The sequence below is a fragment of the Curcuma longa genome, chromosome 17 (genome assembly GCF_044706935.1).
Source record: "Curcuma longa cultivar G26 ecotype Majalengka, Jawa Barat chromosome 17, ITB_CL_G26_1.1, whole genome shotgun sequence".
NCBI lineage: Eukaryota > Viridiplantae > Streptophyta > Magnoliopsida > Zingiberales > Zingiberaceae > Curcuma > Curcuma longa.
In genome coordinates this window covers 5,584,174-5,603,217 of record NC_133877.1, presented here as the reverse complement: position 1 = coordinate 5,603,217, position 19,044 = coordinate 5,584,174, and the positions used below count along the sequence as shown (strand labels likewise).

Sequence of the window (19,044 nt, the reverse complement as noted above, 5' to 3'; positions counted from 1 at the left end):
TATTTCAATTTTATTGAAAATTTAATTTTTATCCCCTCTAATGAATCTATACAGTAAGTAATCAATTCAATTAGATTTTTGGGGCATGTGAGATGTCTTCTTTTTCCTTAATTTGAGAAAATTATATTTTTACCTCCAAAATATAACTGAGTTAGTTACGACGGAGCAGACTTACAAAAAAGGATAAGGATTCGAATCTTGACAAAATCAAAAATACCTTTCTCCATCGTGACCAACTGCAGTTTCTCGATTTACCTCTACACAGATAGTCGTGGGACCGACCATATAGGACCGCTGGGATGACGTTTTTTTTTTTTTTTTTGCAGAAGAGAAAATTGCATTTTACCTCCCTTAGTTTCTCATTCTCTTCTAATTCTCTATTATAATTTAGAAATTCAATTAAAATAGAGATGAGTTGTAAGTTTTCAATTAAAGTAAGATGAAAATATTATATTTTAATTACAGTCAAATGGAAATGAATTATTTTTACTCTTATTTTTTATAATAATTATCTATTAATTTTTACACGTTGTAAAAATTAATTAATAATTTATATCAAATGATCAAATAATATTAAAATATTTAATTTTAACTAGAAATAGAATACTCATCTGACAAAAATACCTTTAGAAATTTATATTTTATCTTGTAATTGTTAATTCTTGAAAAAAAATATTTGTTTTACCTCCCACGTGTGAACTTTGTCAGGTCAATAGCTCGTTCAACAGTAGCGTCGAGTGAAAAATAAAGGAAGAGGCAACTAGCTTACATTCCATGTGTGAAAATTAATTTTTTAAACTTAGAGGGGCAATGTGAAATACTTTAATGTTAAAATATTTGCATTAATTCAAATACAAATACATCCGTACGCGGAGAGAACTTCGAAGGAGGTGTAACACAAGACGTAGCTGGCGATTAGAATGGCAGGTGGCCCCGCAGCGTGGGGTCCACAATCGTCCAGGATGGTGGCGGCCTGTTTGCTGTCCTACGTAAACATTAAATTTTTAAGAATATATTTTTTAAAGATCTTACTAATGTTAAAATGGCTCCTTTTTTTTATTTTACTATTTACATAATTTTTTATTAAAAAACAAGGGCAATCCAAGTGGTCACTAAAACAGGCAAAATAAAAATATTTAAAGTATTTTAAAATTTCCTTTATTTGTTTTCCTATTCAATCAAGAATGGCAGGCACAAGGCATCCTCCCAGGTGCCAACTCATTGTCCTAAAATAATCTGATTTAATTGAAAATTCTTCTAAAAATCAAAACTTGCCAAAAGTAAAAATTCATCGTATCATAATCATGATTAGACAAAGTGAAAGTTGAAGCTGTGTGGTGAATTAAAATTAAAATTTTATATATATATATATATATATATATATATATATATATATAAATATATATAAATTTAATGCACATCTTACAATACGTGACTTGTCCACGATAAAATATTTGAAATGCTCAGAACATGAATAGTGATATTTTTATTTTAAAAATTTTCTCTTTAGGATTTAGAATTAAGTTATAGTATTAAACACACAACAATTTTTAAAATAAAAAATTTAATTACTTATGGGGTATGCCAGATTATTATCTTGTACTTCTTATCTGGCACACCACGTGAGCAACTATTTTTTTTATTTTAAATTTTTTTATGTTTAATATTATAACCCAACCCCTAAATTTTAAAGGAAAAAAAAATTTAAATGGTTTAACTATAAATAAAAAAAATAAATAATAAATAATATCAATATTCATATTTTAGGTTCCTGAATATTTTATTACAGACGAGTCTTATAAGACATGCAGCGTGTATATATATATATATATATATAGGTCTCATATCCTGCCCGACACCTCCGCGCGACCCCGCTGCGCGATCAGCCGACCTTTCGCCGTTCATCGCCGCCGTTCGTCGCCGTCCGGTCACCGCCGGCCGCCATCCCGGGGGCTCGTTGGAAGCGCAACTCGATGGCGCACACACCGGCATCGGATTCCGGGCCGAATTGGGGTCAGAATCCGGCCGGAATTCCGGCCGAGAAATAGAGCAGACGGTTCTGGCGGCGATTTCGCCGGATCCGGATCGGATTCCGACCGAATCGGGGCCGGACACTGACTGCGGCCGGAGTCCGGCCCCGATTTGGCCGGAATCCGGCCGAAATTCCGGCCGAAACCGGCCGCCAGACACTGTTGGGCGATTTCGCCGGATTCCGGCCGAATCGGGGCCGGATCCGGACCGCGGTCGACGCGCCGGCGCCGGGCGCGTCGACCGCGGCCAGAGTCCGGCCCCGATTCGGCCGAATTCCGGCTGAAACCGCCCAACGCCCTGTTGGACGGTTTCGGCCGGGATTCGACCGGATTCCGACCGAATCGGGGCCGGAATCCGGCCACCTCCGGACCGCCGTCGAGTTGCGGTTCCAACGGGCCCGGTCCGGCGGCCGGAGGTGGTCGGACGGGTGTGACAGTGGCGGAGAAGTGGCGAAGGTCCGAGGAGAAACACTGTGCAATCGCGGTAAACGGACGGTTGCGATTTCACGCGATTCGACCGTGGACGGCGGGGATCGATCGCGCACGAGTCGGGCAGGATACCGTCGCGTAGTATATAAATCTATATATATATATATATATATATTCTTTTGGAAATTTTAATTTGAAAGATTCTCATACCACTCTAGCAATGTCTCATGAGTAATTTTCTCTTACATATTTCATACATTCATCAGTTTCTAGATTAACGCTATGTTTACTTCATGAAACGGATGAAGAAAAGAAAGGAATCCCTAGGGAAAATAAATCCCTGGGGAGGAGAAAGGAAATCCCTCGCCGTAGGAAGAGTAAACGGAGGATTTGCGTTCCGCAGGAGGCGACGAGGAGGGAGAGAAGAAGAAAGGCGGAGGCGTAGGCGGAGGCGACGAGCAGCGGAGGCGGAGGCGACGAAGAAGAGAAGCGGAGGCGGAGGCCTGGAGGCAGTCGATCGGCGGGATATATGGTCGCAGTCTGCATCGCGCCGTAGGCGTTCCAGCAGAAGGGGTCGTCGCTGCCGGTAGTCGTCGCTGTCGGTCACGGCGCAGCGGTCGAAGACGAAGCCGGTGGGAGGGGTGCGCCGGCGATAGAGGAGAAGAAGAGAAGAAATCGGCGAGATTTTTTTTATTTTTCGTCCGTCCGTCCGCGTTCCGCCCGATTTCGGGGTGACAGATTTTGAAGAAAAATTGATCCGCGGACGGATGAAATTTCCTTTCCTTCCTAAAAATTTCGAGAGGTAAACGAGGGATGCATGCATGCAAGAGAAACTTTTCTGTAGTTTCTCTTTCCGCACCTCCAAGTAAACTGGGCATTGTTCATGCTTAATTTTATAATTTCTTTTAACTGAGACAATTCACTATTTTAAGTAAGTGTCATACAACTAAGGATCACACTCAATTATATTTAAAAACACAAAATCTTTTCTAAAGAAAGTGATTTTTGATTGTCTTCTTTTCCCTATGGTCCTAAGTAAAAGATTGTTATTGGTGTATAGAGTTATTCTAGTTATGGGAAGATGACCTTATCAATATTCCATAGTTCTCATAGAATTTTCTAAATATTGAACTTGAAAAGGTGACCTTGATTTAAGAGTAGATTCTGTTTGATTCATGAGATTAACTTCTTTAAGTTATTTCCTAACAATTAGATTTCTTTCTTCATTGAAGTATAATTTCCAATCTTCTCCTAATTGTTGGTGTTGTTTGTTTATCTGCTCTAACGACTATACTATTTCTTCCAAAGTTAGATAAGCAATAGCTTCTGTTGGTAAGTAAACGTACGTTTTGTCTAGATCATCAAAAAAAGATTTGACTATTTCTGTAATATCCCCATGTCTATGATATTCATGAAGTTATGCACACCAACACTATCTTGTTGGAGTAGTTGGGGTTTTACCGGTTGTAAGTATCTGATTCCTACTTGTTTTAGTAGGTAGTAAGGATCATCATGTTCTATATTCATTAGAATTTGATTATCATTCTATTTCTTCATTCTGAGATGCAAAAGGTTGATATCCATTAATTTTTCATGTCTGTCTTTATACAATGAACGATTGGTTTGAGTCATATGCATATTAAAATTTGGGCATAAATAAGTGCATGATATCTTTGATTCCTAATTATTAATGTGATTCATTATCCTAAACATATAACATTATATTCCGTTGGATGTTATTATTTTGGAAGTCCTATCCTTTTGTTTGTACCAAGATTTTAATATGCTTGACGAAGTCTTTGATAGTCATATTAAAATTTGATAAATACATGATTCCTAAATTATTATTCATATCAACCTCTATAAGGCCTATGACTACTTTTTCTTTAAAAAATCTGAAGTCATAGTGCATAAGTAGAACTTTACCACCCATTCTTTTCCTAGTAAGTCCTCTAAGTCGAAAGACAATTAATCCTAGATGGATATTAAATAACTTGAGTTGTTCTAAATCTTTCATAGCTTCTTTCTACCTTATGTCAAGTCCTGTATTGACATCTTTGGTTATTAAGAGTCTACAAATGGTGTCGCAAAAATTGATAATATTATTTCTTTAAAATAATATATATAGAGAGAGTTTTATTATCCTGCACACCTACTTGTGAGCAATCTATGAACACATAGATGCATTATATATATATATATATATAAAGAGAGAGGGGATATGTTGTGCGCCTTCCCATACACGAGACACTCGTCCCGCGACTGAGTGGGTGCCCAAATCATTTCCAAACACCTCGATGCGCATTTAGTCATGAACATTATTGTACGTACGGGAAAACGTGCAATATCAATTTCGTGTATATATATCGATATATAGTGATATCCTACACGACACAGTGCACGACTGTGTGTCTGTAAAATTTTATTTATTTATTTATTTTGATTTACGATTAAACCATTTAAGATTTTATCTTAATAAAATAGTACCTCTTATTTTTATTATACATTCTATTTTAAAAAATATATATTAAAATACTATTCCATTTTGAAATCTCATTCAAATGATCTTTTTCAGCTGATATAGTAAGCATCAAAATTGCTTAACATTCTAGTAATTTTGATTAAAATTATTATAACAACGTGTGTAGTGTGTGTTAAAATACTTTCAATTAAATTAATTAGAGTAATTTTAATTAAGTTATAACAATTTTAATCAGTATTAATGGCATCTCCAATAGGGGATATTTGATGGGATACTTGAAGAAATATCCCCATGTATCGAGGGGATATTTGAGAGGGGATTAGAAATTTTGCCCGGTGATTTCAATTATTTTATTATAAAAAATATATATAATAATTAAAATTAAATAAAAGAAAGATATTAGGCTAGGGAGGTTAGGGTAGTGATAATATTTAAACGTGAGATAGTGATAATAGGTGGGACTCATAAATAATTGGTTTGTGGTATATTTGATTGTGAAAGTTGAGATATTTGAAGAAAGAAATATTTGATTGATGATGTGGACGTGAGGACTACAAATATTTGGATGAAATATTTGGTGGCATTGTGGATGCCCTAAGACAATTTTAATTGAAATTAGTTACAGTAGTTTTGATCTAAATGTGAAGCAATTTTAATCAACATTGTACCTTTAGATCAAAATTACTATAATAGTGGTGTTGGAGTTTTTGATTAAGTTTGAATAATTTTAATTAAATTGAAATAATTTTAATAGCTATTTTGACCATCATTATAGTAATTTTAACCGTAATTAGAGCAATATGTTATTGAATGTTATTTTGTGTGATAAAACTTTGAGATGTGATAAATTTATGTGATAAAATTTGTGTTAAACTTTTTGTTTGTTGTGTGTGAATATGTTATTGAATGTTATTTTGTGATGTGTATGTATTAGACTTTATTGTGATATGCATGTATTACAAGATATAAGGGAAAAAATAAGAAACGGGAGCAGAAAATCTGCTAGTTAGCCACGGAAACAGAGCAAATATGCTAGTTAGCGACGAATTTGGTTAAATTCGTCGCTAACCTTCGAGATTCTCCGGTGACCTATTTCGAGATGTTAGCGACGAATTTTCGTGGATTAGCGACGATTTTTATTTCGTCGCTAATGTTAGCGACGAATTATCAAAATTTCGTCGCTAATGTTAATTTGCGACAAACTTATAGCGACAAAAATAGCGACGATATATTATCGTCGCTAAGATATGTTAGCAACGAAATTATTAGGTTAGCGATGAAAAAATTTCGTCGCTAAATACCTGAATTCTTGTAGTGAATTTTGATCGATATTGAAACAATTTTAATCAATATCAAAATAAATTTATTTTTAATCAAACATTGGAGCAATTTCAACTAACATTAAAATATTTTTATTCGTATTCAAACTGTTTTGATTACCATTGAATCAACTTTGCTCAATATATATTGAAACAATTTTATCTAAAATATAATTACTACTACATTATATTGTTAGGCCTTTTAAAATTTTAAATTAGGATGAGATATTAATATTTCTCAATATGAAACTCCTTCAACTGGCAATAAAAATAAGAAGAGCACCTTTAATTTTTACCCAAAAATTATTTATAATATTTAAATATTTAATATTTATCCAGAATTAGTTTACGCTCTGTTTATGGATCAAAAAGAGAAAGGAATCCACTGCGAAAATATTTCCCTAGGAAGCAGGGGCGGAGCTATTGGTGGGCCAAGCTGGGCCATGGCCCAGTCTTGGTATTAAGAATCGTAAAAAAAAAAAAGTGCGATCGGTTCCGCCCGAGAGAACCCTAGCCTCCTCCGACAACCGAGCGTCGCATTCCCTAGCCCATGCGATCACCCCTTTTGCCCTAACGCGCCGCCGCCACCGCTTCTGCGCCACACCGCGACGTCGCTACTCGCGATCGCCACCGCCTGTCCCGTCCACGAGCGCTGCCTGCCGCTGCTCGCGATCACGTGTGGAGAGGGAGACTCGCGATCGCGCATGAAGAAGAGGGAGAGAGCCGCAACGAAGGACCCCAATCCGTCTTCCCTTCCTTTTACTTTGCTTGTTCCAGCCGGCGCATCCAACCAACACCCTAATTCCAGCCTGTTCCAGTGTTCCAGCCGGCGCATCTAACTCTGATTCTGACTAGAAACATAAACTACAAACACTCAGGAAGTAACCATCTGAGGTAACTAGTTAACCTTTTCTTTGAAACTTAGAAATTTAAGATTGATAAATGAATATGATTCACTCTTGTCGATTTTATCCCTTAAAATGAAGCTTTATTATCCATAAACTCAGTCCAGTATTGTTAACTACCTAAGTAGAAGTAGAGAGAATCTTCAATTAGAGAAATAATGATGTTTAAGAATAATCTCACTAAATTAAATAGATTGTATTATGTTTACTTGTGCTCATCCATGAATGAATGACTTGTCACATTGAATTTCTTAAATCACACTTAGATGTGGATGCAAAACTCGATCAGACATTAATTTCTTGGTACAATTGTCAATAGCTCATATGTACTTCATATTTGTTAGACCATGCAGTTTAGGTTTGAACAATCCACACGGAATATTGCTTATTGTCTCAGGCTTCCAGGACCCTAAACTCCACCCAAATTAGGGGCTCCGAGATCGAATCTATCTGTCAAATATAGGAGATTTAAGAGAACAAAAAAAAACCCTTGTTGTTAGCCGCCTTTCCTCTACGATCCTATAAACTGTTAAACCCTACTTCTTTCTAGTCAACAGTCCTAATCCTTAGAAGATATAATTTTATTAGGATGATTATTTAGATTGGAATAAAACTCTTTTTCAAAATTAGATGATGGGGAAGAATAAAACTCTGCATTCATTTTTCAAGAGAAAAAGAGATGAGATGGACTCAGAAGAACAAGTAGATGCTTCTTTTCCTCAAGTGCACGAGTCTGATGAAGTTTCTCTCATTATTTCACCATCAAATATTGATACTGAGAATCCAGAAAAACAAGAAGAAGTATCCAACAGAGGTGAAGTGATATTTATAGGAATTGAATTTCTAGAAAGAGATCCTGGACTAAGACCACAAATTTGGGAATATCCAATAAATCAAAGGGATGAAGTTCGCAGGGCTTACTTGAAATTAGGTCCTATGCAACCACAATTGGATGAGTATAAACCATCTGGTCCACCAGGGCATAAACGCAGGTTTCAATATTCATGATTTAAGCAATATCCATCTTGGTTGGAATATTCTGTGAGCAAAGATTGTGCCTATTACTTTGTTTGCTTTCTTTTTAGTAGCAATTTGAATAAGAGATCTGGATTTGATGTATTCACTGTACAAGGTTATTCTGATTGGAAAATAGTGCGTAATGGAAAGAAATGTGCATTTCTAACTCATGTTGGCTCTACTCCTTGTTCTGATCATAACAATGCTTTGAGATCTTGTCAGGATTTGTTGAACCAATCTGGGCATGTGGAAAACATCATCAATGTGCACACCAATGAAGAAAGAGAAAAGAATCGCTTAAGGTTAAAAGTTTCAGTTGCTGCTGTCAGATGGCTTACTTTTCAAGGTTATGCTTTTCGAGGTCATAATGAGTCAATTCAGTCAAGGAATCGGGGGAATTTTCTGCAATTAGTGAAACTTTTGGCTGAATTCAATCCTAAAGTTGAAAAGGTTGTCATGAAAAATGCTCTAGGTAATTCTAAATACACTTCGCCTGATATTCAAAAAGAAATTTTGAGTATTTATGCTGTTGCAGTACGTAAGCATATCCGAGATGAAATTGGAGACTTTAAGTTCTCTATCATTGTTGATGAAACTTGTGATGTTGCAAAAAGAGAGCAAATGACTTTAGTGCTTAGATTTGTTGATGGAGCTGGAGTTTTGCAGGAAAGGTTTTTTGATGTAATACATGTCAAAAACACTAAAGCTATGACGTTGAAGGATGAATTATGTTCTGTTCTACGCAATCATTCTTTAGATATTAAGAATCTTCGAGGTCAAGGATATGATGGGAGCAGTAATATGAAAGGAGAATTGAATGGATTGCAAGCTCTTTTTCTCAGAGAATGTCCTTATACTTATTATGTGCATTGTTATGCTCACCGTTTACAGCTTGCTCTAGTTGCTGCTTCAAATGATGTGGTTCCAGTGTGTCAGTTTTTTCAGAAACTTTTGTTCATTGTGAACACCGTGGACTCATCTGCAAAACGTCATGATGAACTCCGAGACTCTCAAGTAATTGAGCTAGCTCACTTATTAGCTATTGGTGAACTTGAAACAGGTCAAGGAGCAAATCAGGTTGGTTCACTCCAACGACTAGGTGACACTAGGTGGGGTTCTCACCTAAATTCTATTTCTAGCTGTATGAATATGTTTAATGCAGTAAGTTCTGTTCTTCAAAATATTGCTGCTGATGGATCATCTGGTTCAATTCATGCTGATGGAGATATTGCTTTTGGTTATCTTGTGTCTTTTGAGTTTGTGTTTATCTTGTGCTTGATGAAGGAAGTATTGGGAATTACAGATATGCTTTGTCAATCATTACAAACGAAGACACAGGATATAGTAAATGTTATTCGTATAGTAGCATCTACAAAGCAACTTCTCCAAAATATGAGGGAAGATGGATGAAACTGTTTTTTCATGAAAGTTAAAGAGTTCTGTGAAGAGCATGACATTGATGTTTCAGATATGGAACAAACTTATATTCTACGTGGTGGACGTGCACGTCGGCAACCTGATCATTTTACCAATGAACGATTCTTTCGAATTGAAGTTTTCTTGGTTACAATAGATACTCAGTTACAGGAATTGAATTACAAGTTCAATGAGAAGGTAATGGATCTTTTATCTATTATGGCTACTTTAGTTCCGAGAAATGAATTTAGATCCTTTAATGCTGGAGAGATATGCAAAATGGTGGAAAAATACTATCCAGAGGATTTCAGCCTACAAGATAGGTATATGCTAGAGAATCAGTTGAATCATGTTGTTTTGGATATTTCTCAAGATGCTGAGTTGAGAAAGATTGGGACAATTACAGAGTTGTATCGATGTTTGGTTGAAACTAGTAGACATACTGCTTATAACTTGGTTGACAGATTGCTTCGTCTACTTGTTACTCTTCCAGTTTCCACAACTAGTGCTGAGTGAGCATTTTCTGCTTTGAAGATTATTTAGACAAGATTACGCAATAAGATGGAAGATGGATTTCTTAGCAATAGTTTACTTGTATACATAGAAGGTGGAATTGCAGAGAAATATGATTATGATGATATAATTCAAGACTTCAAGAATTTGAAGACACGAAGAGCTGATTTTTAAGCATTTCTTAGATAATTGTTTACGTTTTATTATAATCAACATGATTTCAAGACTTCATGTTGTTTACTTCAAAAAAAATATTTCAAGACTTCATGTTGTTTACTTCAAAAAAAAATTTGGCCCACTCTTCGGAAGAATCTTGGCTCCGCCCCTGCTAGGAAGGGAAAGGAAAGATGAAGGAAATAAAAAACATAAAAGTAAACGTTGAAGAATTAAGAACAAGAAGAGAAAGGAAAGGAGCGACGTCGCAATCTCGCCGTCGGACTTCCCGTGGTGAGGATTCCTTCTCCAGCGAAGACTTGCACAAGCTTCACCTCACAAATGGCACCAACTCTTCCGAATCCTCCTCCTCGACCACTATCACAGTCGTCGAAAGGCTTGTAGAGGGCTCCGTTGGCACCTTCTGGTCGGAGGCGCCTATCCCTGGCAAGGCGTGGAGTAAGCACTCTCACGTCACCCCATGTAATTGTTGGTAGAACAAAGAAGGGAAAAAAAACTTGGTGGAAGAAGGCAAATGAGATATAGGTAAACTACTCAAATTTTTCGTGTTCAATCTCTTAGAAACATTACATATTTATAGGCTTATTGATAAATGATAAGCACTATCCTCAAATACATTGAGTCTAGACCCTTTTATTTTATCAACTTTCCACCTCATCTATTTTATCTCTACTAATTTGTATTTTATCAATATCAACTTTACACCTCATCCATATCGCTACCACATCATTTCTATTCATAATTAAGTTTACTTTTCAACACCCTCTCTTAGACTTAATTTTGTGACTCCAAGTAGATTCCGCATCTTGATGAAATCTTTAAACTTCAATGGCTTGGTAAAGATGTCATGGATCTTTAGTCTTCACATAGACTAGCTCCGCATCTTTGTTCTTCACATATTCACGAATAGAATGAAAGCGAACATCAATATGCTTACTTCTTTGATGATATACTAGATTCTTCCCCAATACAATTGTCGATTTGTTATCAATGCAAATTTGAGTTGCTTCATTTTGTTCAAATTTTATCTCCTTTAGCAAACTTCTTAGCCATATAGCATGACTAACACATGAGGATGCCGCAATGTACTCTACTTCACAAGTGGAAAGAGTAACAATAAGTTATTTTTTTGACATCCAAGAAAATGTCATATCTCCAACGAAAAATGCAACGCCAGAAGTGCTTCTCCGGTCATCACAGTCTCCACTCCAATCACTATCCGAATATCCAACAAGTTGAGAATTGTTAGAGTGAGAATAAAATAATCCATGATTTAGAGTACCTCGGACCTAATGAAGGATTCGCTTGGCCGCCTTCCAATGAGTCTCTTTAGGCTCCTCTATGAACCTACTCACAAGACCGACTCTATATAATATATCCGATCGAGTACAAGTTAAGTACCACAAACTTCCCACCAAGCTTTTGAAAAGTGTGGAATCAACCGTCGATCCTTCGTCACTCTTGGATAGCTTTGTTTAGCAGTCCACTGGTGTGTTAATTGGATTACAATAATTCATTCTAAATCTTTTGAGGACCTCCGTTGCATATTGTTCTTGAGTCAAAAATATGTCATCAACTCCTTGTTTCACCTCCAAGCCGAGAAAGTAGGACATAAGTCCCATATCGGTCATATCAAACGCTTTTGCCATAGTTTCCTTAAAAGTTTTTATCATTTGAGGTGAACTTCCTGTCAAAATAAGATCATCTACATATAATGATACCAATAAGATGTTATCATTATCTGCTCTTACATAAAGAGCATGCTCATAAGGGCATTGTATAAAGCCATTTTCTTTGAAGTATGTATCAAATTTTGAATTCCATGCTCTCGGTGCTTGCTTCAAGCCATAGAGAGCTTTCTTCAACTTCAACACCTTTCTTTCTTGCCCCCCTTGATGTAGCCAGCCGGTTGTTCAACATAGACTTCTTCTTCTAAGTAGCCATTAAGAAATGTCGATTTGACATCAAGCTGAAATATTTTCCACTTTAGTTGAGCGGCTAAAGAGATTATCAACCTTATAGTCTCCATTCGGGCAACGGGAGCAAACACTTCTTCGTAGTCAATGCCGACCTTTTGTTTGTAGCCTTTTGCCACAAGTTGTGCTTTGTACTTTTCTATTTCTCCTTGAGCATTTTTCTTCACTTTATAAACCCACTTCACACCAATGGGTTTGTGGCCATCGGGCAAAGTAGTAAGATGCTAAGTTTCATTCTTCTCAATTGCCTTCATTTCTTCATCCATGGCTTTCTTCCATTTGCTATCTTTAATAGCTTCTTCAAAAGATACAATCTCTTCATTAGCATAAATACAAATGAGATTAAGTGAAGTTGTCACCTCTTATAATTCTTGAAGACTCCTTGTCTTTTGTGGTGGAGGATCTTCTTCATCCGAGGATGATGAAAAGGTAGGCGACGGTGGTGGACTTGGTTCTTTCTCCTTCACTTGCTCTTCTTCTTGAATCATCACCATATTAGTGCTCCAATTCCAAGCATCATCTTCTTGAAATTCAACATCTCTACTTATGATAACCATTTTGTTCACTGGATTATAGAGTTTGTAAGCCTTCGATCTTGCATCGTAGCCAATGAAAATGCAAGGTAAGCTTTTGTCATCAAGCTTTATTCTTCTTTGATCCGGAATGTGTGCATAGGCAATACACCCGAAAATATTCAAATAAGATACACAGGGCTTGTATCTGGTTCGTGCTTCTTGAGGTGTAACTCCTTCTAGATTCCTTGTAGGACATCTATTTAGCAAATACACTGCACAGTTTACCGCTTCGGCCCAAAATTCTTTAGGCACTTCTTTCGTTTTTAGCATACTTCGAACCATGTCAAGAATAGTTCGGTTCTTCCTTTCATCAACTTCATTTTGTTGAGGGGAGTAAGGTGCGGTTAAAGGCCTCCAGATGCCATGATTTTTGTAGAATTTTTCAAATTCTTTTGATGTGGATTCACCACCACGATTTGACCGTATCGCCTTGATAGTATAGTCGGATTGATTTTCTACCAATCCTTTGAATTCCTTGAACTTCTCAAAAGCATCGTCTTTATTCATCAAAAGATAGACTCAAGTTTTTCTACTGAAATCATCAATAAAGGTTAGAAAATATCGACGACCTCCTAAGGAGACCGGAGTGATTGATCCACATATGTCTGTATGAATGAGTTCAAGAGGAATTTTTGCTCGGTTGTGTGATTCATTCGGAAAGCATGCTCTAGGGTGTTTGCCAAGAATACATCCTTCACAAATATCCTCTTGAGCAGTAATATGAGGAAGACCATTCACCATTCCTTTGCTTGAAAGAAGCTTTAGAGCTCTGAAGTTCACATGCCCGTACCTCATATGCCATAGCCATGTATTATTCTTTATGCATGCATTTAAACACTTTGCAGTAACATGATTAATATCAAGAGAAAACATCCTATTTTTAGACATAGGAATATGAACAATAAGTTTGTTTTGCTCAAACGAAGACTGTCAGATACAAGAAATTAGTTAGTTATTTATTTTATTTATTTTATTAGTGGATCAGTTTTGAACCAACTTAGTTTGATTCAGGATGGAAGAAAATTTTGGAAAAACGGAATAGATGAAAAGTTTCATCTTGGGAAGATGAATCAAACAAAACTGATTTGGGTCAAATCGGAGATCGTTTGGTTAGTGAACCAATCGAACCAAAATTGAACCTGGTTCGTTATAGTAATCGGTTCAAGGAATTACAGTAAACCTAACCCGGTTTAGCCCACACCTTAACCCCGATTTAAAAGTACTGTGCATTCCTCATTATAACTAATCTCGCCCGCCTCTTCTCCTCGCAATCGCAACCATCCGCGTGACCCGCGACCGCCGCCCCTTCTTCCGCACGACTGCATTCCGCCCGTGCCCACGCCCGCTGCGAGGATCTCGGTAGGAAACCTATAAAGGCAGCCGAGAGATGGAAACCCTAACCACCCTATCCGCCATCGCTTCCCTCTGCTCTGTTTCACCCTCGCCGCCGCCCTCACGATCCCCTCGTAGCTGGAGTTAGCCGCCGCCGCGTGAAGACCAACAACCTTGCTGCCCTATCCGCCGCCTCCTCTCGCCTTCCTTCACTACCGAAGATGCGTCGTCGCCATCCCTTGCCAACCAGCACCGTCTACCGTGATCGGTCCCCTGCTCAATCGCCGCCTGCCACGATCCGACGCCGCCCCTGCTACTCGTGTGAAGAAGATGCCCCCGCTGCCTGCCAGAAGAAGCCGACGTTGATGCCCTACCGCCGCATCTCCTTTTTCCCCCGCGAGAACCCCTGCCGCCGGACCGCCAACAAATATTACGGTAAAGGGTTTATTAATTGGTTAATTGGATTAAGGGTTAGTTAAACAATTAAATTAATTTGATAATCAATGGGTCGGCTAAATTAGTTTAATATTTAATTAGTAAATTGATTAATCAGTTTAAGTTAATCTTTAATGATGAATTGATTATTCAGTTAGGATTTGTTACCATGATTAGTTTAGGGTTTGTTCAGTTGAGGAGCTAGGTTGATATGTTGTGGAGTTAAGGTTTGATGTGAATGATCCAGGTTTCACCTTGTTGGGTTTTGGATCTCTGATGGTGATGGAGATCAAGTTAGTTATTGTTGGTTTTGAATTAATTTAATGGATCTGATTAGGTTAAAGATTAATTGGTTTAATACTTAGTCAATAATTGATTAATCATTTTGGATGAGGTTTGATAGGGTTAATAGATTTAAATTGATTATGAATTTTAATTAACATAGGGTTTATTTAATTAGAGTTTATGTCTAATTAACAAGGAGATTAATTTAATTAAATGAATAATTAATGACTAAGTTATTAATTGATTTAAATTGGGTTATTTGTAATTTAGTTTATTAATTGATTTAATTAATGTAATTAAGTAATTAGTTTATTACAGATTTAATTATTAGTTAATTTAATTAACTAATTAATAGGTGATTAAGATGTAATTAAAGAGGGATTAATTACATAGGTTAATTTGATTAGTCATTCGATTAATAAATGATGAGTTGATTTAGAATAGGGTTAACTTGAGTTAATGGGAGTTTAGTTGAGCTAGATTAACTTTTGAATCAACTAGGATTTTCCTTGATGGAAATTAATATAATAATATGCTTAGTAGTGTTGTATTTGTAAATTTCAGGACTTTGATTGTTACGGAGAGATTCTTATTGCGACAATTCATTAATCAGGTGGGTACTCCTGTGCTTGGTCAACACAGGTCTTTTCGTAATTATCATGTTGCTATGCTTATGACTTAATTAGTTGCTTGACACTTACCGTTGACCTTGATATAATCTGTTCTTCATCAATACAGTTTTCTTAATTGTTGTTTATCTATGTTGGCTTATCATGATTGATGTTGTAGTAGTTATCTGTTGAACTATGCATCGTACCATATTGTTATTGTTATCTCTCACTGTACAGTGTGGGTGAGAGCATTATAGCTACTACACAGTGTGGGTGCTACCAGGACTAGCTAGATAGCTCTCTTGAAGACTGCTCCTCCCCCTCGCGTATAGTGGTCTGTTGTTGGAGCGGGTGATTCTTGTCGTGCATCCCAGTTCATTGCACAGTGTGAGTGTTTGGGGTTGTTGACGGCAGATGGTGATATTTTTCCCGCTTCCCACTCATGTGTAGCGGTCTGTTGTTAGAGGATGTGCAGTTGTCCTATTTTGCGCCCCAGTTCATTGTGTGGGTGTCTGGAGGTGGCGAATGCAGACAGTGACCATGCATGCATTTGTTGTTGTTTATTGCATTTATAGTTGATTCACTTGGTTGATATATGATTTATGTGACATGACATACATTATTATATGATACTTGTTAGTTATACGTAGTTGACCTTGTTCATATTGAGACTGTATATCTTTGATATCCATGCTTATATTCCTTTGATACCTTGTTATGTTGTGCACTTTTATTCTAGTACCCACTGAGTATTTTATACTCACCACCCAGACCCTGAGATTTTCTGTCTCCTCAGGTAGTAGATAAGGATATCGAAGCTTGGAGTTCTGTCGGACTGCCCCCATCTTACAGCAGGAAGAAGATTTTGATTTTTTTGTGGTTTTACGAATTTGAGTTGTATCCGTTATATGGATTTCATCGTGGATGTTATTGTTATGTTGTCGCTGCATTGTTGTAGATTTTGGTATACGTTGTGTTTTTGTATAATTGTGGTCGATTTTTCGTTGTTGTAGTGGTGTGTGTAGCTGATGATGAGTTATATGTGTTGTTATTGCCGTGTGAGCCTTTATCCATGTCATTTAGTAGTTAATTACATGTATTGTATTGTTGTTTCGGCCGTGTAGGCCTCTATGTTGATATGTACTCAGGAAAGTTGAATTGTTATAAGGGAGATGCTGCTGAAATTTTTGGACGACCATCTCTCGGGGTGTGACAAAGACTAACATCTTTTAGTTGCATATCAAAGCCTTTCTCAAGCAATTATCCAAGGCTAATAATATTTGTTTTCATGTCGGGCACATACTAAACATTGGTGATGTATGTGTGAGCTCCATCTTTAAGTTTGATGAGAATCTTACCAACGCCTCTTACTTGGATTTTAGAAGCGTCTCCAAATGAGACTTGTCCATTCACCGTTTCATCCAACTCGGCAAACATATCTTTACGCCCACACATATGATTGCTTGCCTCGGAATCTAAATACCACAAATTCTTATTTGTGGAATCTCCATCCTTTCTTGCTAGCAAAACCACATCATTGTCATTGCCTTCTTTTGATGCGTAATTAGTATTTCCTTGTACATTGTTAGAGCGACATTCCGTTGCATAATGTCCAAATTTGTTGCAAGTATAACATCTTACATTTCTTTTGTCATACCTTTGGCATCTACCTTGATTGTTGTCATTACTTCTTCCTCGACCTCGAGCAAAGCCCCTGCCACGACCTCTACCTCGGCCACGTCCACGGAAATCACCACGGCCACCACCGTTTTCTTGTGAACCTTCAATCTTTGACTCTTCTTTCTGGTCAACAATCGTGAGCTTGGTTTGTAGAGCCTGCTCCAAAGGCTCTCTCCGTCTTCTTTGCATTCTTGCTTCATGAGCTTGTAGAGAGCTTAATAGTTCTTGTACCTTCATTTCTTTCATATCTTTTGATTCTTCTATGGCCGCAACTACATAGTCATACCTTGGCTCCAACGAGCGTAGAATTTTCTCTACGACGCGACTATCTTCAATGTCATCGTCATTTCTTTTCAATTGGTTGACAATAACCAATACCCTTGTAAAGTAGTCTGATACACTTTCGGACTCTTTCATCTCCAACGATTCAAATTCCCCTCTCAAGATTTGAAGGCGAATACTTTTTGCTCTTTCATCACCTTTGTATGCTACTTGTAGGATCTCTCATGCCTTTTTGGAACTTGTAGCTTTGGCTACTTTCTCAAAAGTAGCTTCATCAAGAGTTTTATAGATAAAGAAAAGAGCTTTCTTATCTTTTCTCTTTTGTTCCGCCATTGTCGTCCTCTGTGCCTCAGTTTGGTTGACTCTTTCTTGAGGCGCTTTATAGCCTCCTTCAACAATATCCCACAAGCCTTCGCTCTCAAATAAGGCACTCATTTGGATACTCCAATTACCATACTTCAAGTCAGCAAGACGAGGGATAGGAAGCATCGACATGGCTCTGATACCACTTTTGTTGGTAGAACAAAGAAGTAAAAAAAACTTCGTGGAAGAAGGCAAATGAGATATAGGTGAACTACTCAAATTTTTCATGTTCAATCTCTTATAAACATTACATATTTATAGGCTTATTGGATAAACGATAAGCACTATCCTCAAATACATTGAATCTAGACCATTTTATTTTATCATCTTTCCACCTCATCTATTTATCCCCACTAATTCTTATATTATCAATATCAACTTTCCACCTCATTCATATCACTACCACATCATTTCTATCCATAATTAAGTTTACTTTTCAACAGTAATTAATCCTCCCAGCTATTGGTCGTATCCCAGCCATCGTTCATCTCACCTTCCCCTGACTAGGAGCTCATCGTGCCCCCAACGCATGCATCCCGCCCAAGAAGATCACGAAGAGGAAGGAGTCAGTCAGTCTCGCCTCCGTGGACGGGCTTCACTGCATCCACTGCGAGACCGACAAGACGCAGTAGTGGTCGACAGGGCTGATGGGGCCCAAGATGCTTTGAAACGCCTGCGGCGTCCGCTTCAAGTCCGACCGCCTAGTCCTAGAGTATCACCCTATCGCAAGCCCTACCTTCGTCGTCTCTCAACACTCCAACTCTCAACGCAAGGTCCTCGAGCTCCGCCATTATAAGGAACTGGACCAACTCATTGCCCCACCTCTCGGAGAGGTTGTACATCCCATGCAACCTTGTGGCGGGCCAGGCCATGGCCGATTTGCAGCCCCGTCGTCGAGATGTTGTGACGGTGAGGTCGAGATGAAGTTGCGACGACGGATGGAAAGTTAATTCCGTCCGATTTGGATGGATAAGAAAACAAGTTAAATTTGATCTACTGATAAATTTAAAATCCGTAGCTAATTTTTTCCCCAAGAGCAAGTAGTGGAAAATGTATGATTCGTATATAATTTATCCTTTAGATTATCAGTGCTTCGAGGTGACGTGGCAGATTCTCATTAATCTTACGTGGCAGAAATGAGAAGGCACGAGTAGATGTGTCAATAGATAATATTGAGTAGGCTAGCACCTTAGTCTCGACCTGGACCGTCTACTACAAAA

General features: G+C 37.6%; 1 protein-coding gene and 1 pseudogene across 1 annotated transcript; both read left to right on the top strand.

Annotated features, from left to right (window-relative positions):
- The first annotated feature begins 7,798 nt into the window (after positions 1-7,798).
- Positions 7,799-10,114, top strand: LOC141848299 (uncharacterized). Its single transcript, XM_074736341.1, has 4 exons — positions 7,799-8,157; positions 8,251-9,242; positions 9,345-9,539; positions 9,651-10,114. Exons 1-4 carry the CDS (start codon positions 7,799-7,801, stop codon positions 10,112-10,114), a joined length of 2,010 nt encoding a protein of 669 aa, XP_074592442.1.
- Positions 10,115-10,458: 344 nt separating this feature from the next.
- On the top strand, positions 10,459-18,774 carry LOC141848298 (GATA transcription factor 12-like; annotated as a pseudogene).
- The last annotated feature ends 270 nt before the right edge of the window (positions 18,775-19,044 follow it).

Excerpts from the sequence above, each read along its gene's own strand:
- LOC141848299 (XM_074736341.1), top strand. The coding sequence starts at position 7,799 with ATGGGGAAGAATAAAACTCTGCATTCATTTTTCAAGAGAAAAAGAGAT. Across the intron at positions 8,158-8,250 it reads CCACCAGGGCATAAACGCAG|TAGCAATTTGAATAAGAGAT; the intron begins GTTTCAATATTC and ends CTTTCTTTTTAG. Across the intron at positions 9,540-9,650 it reads GGATATAGTAAATGTTATTC|ATATGGAACAAACTTATATT; the intron begins GTATAGTAGCAT and ends TTGATGTTTCAG.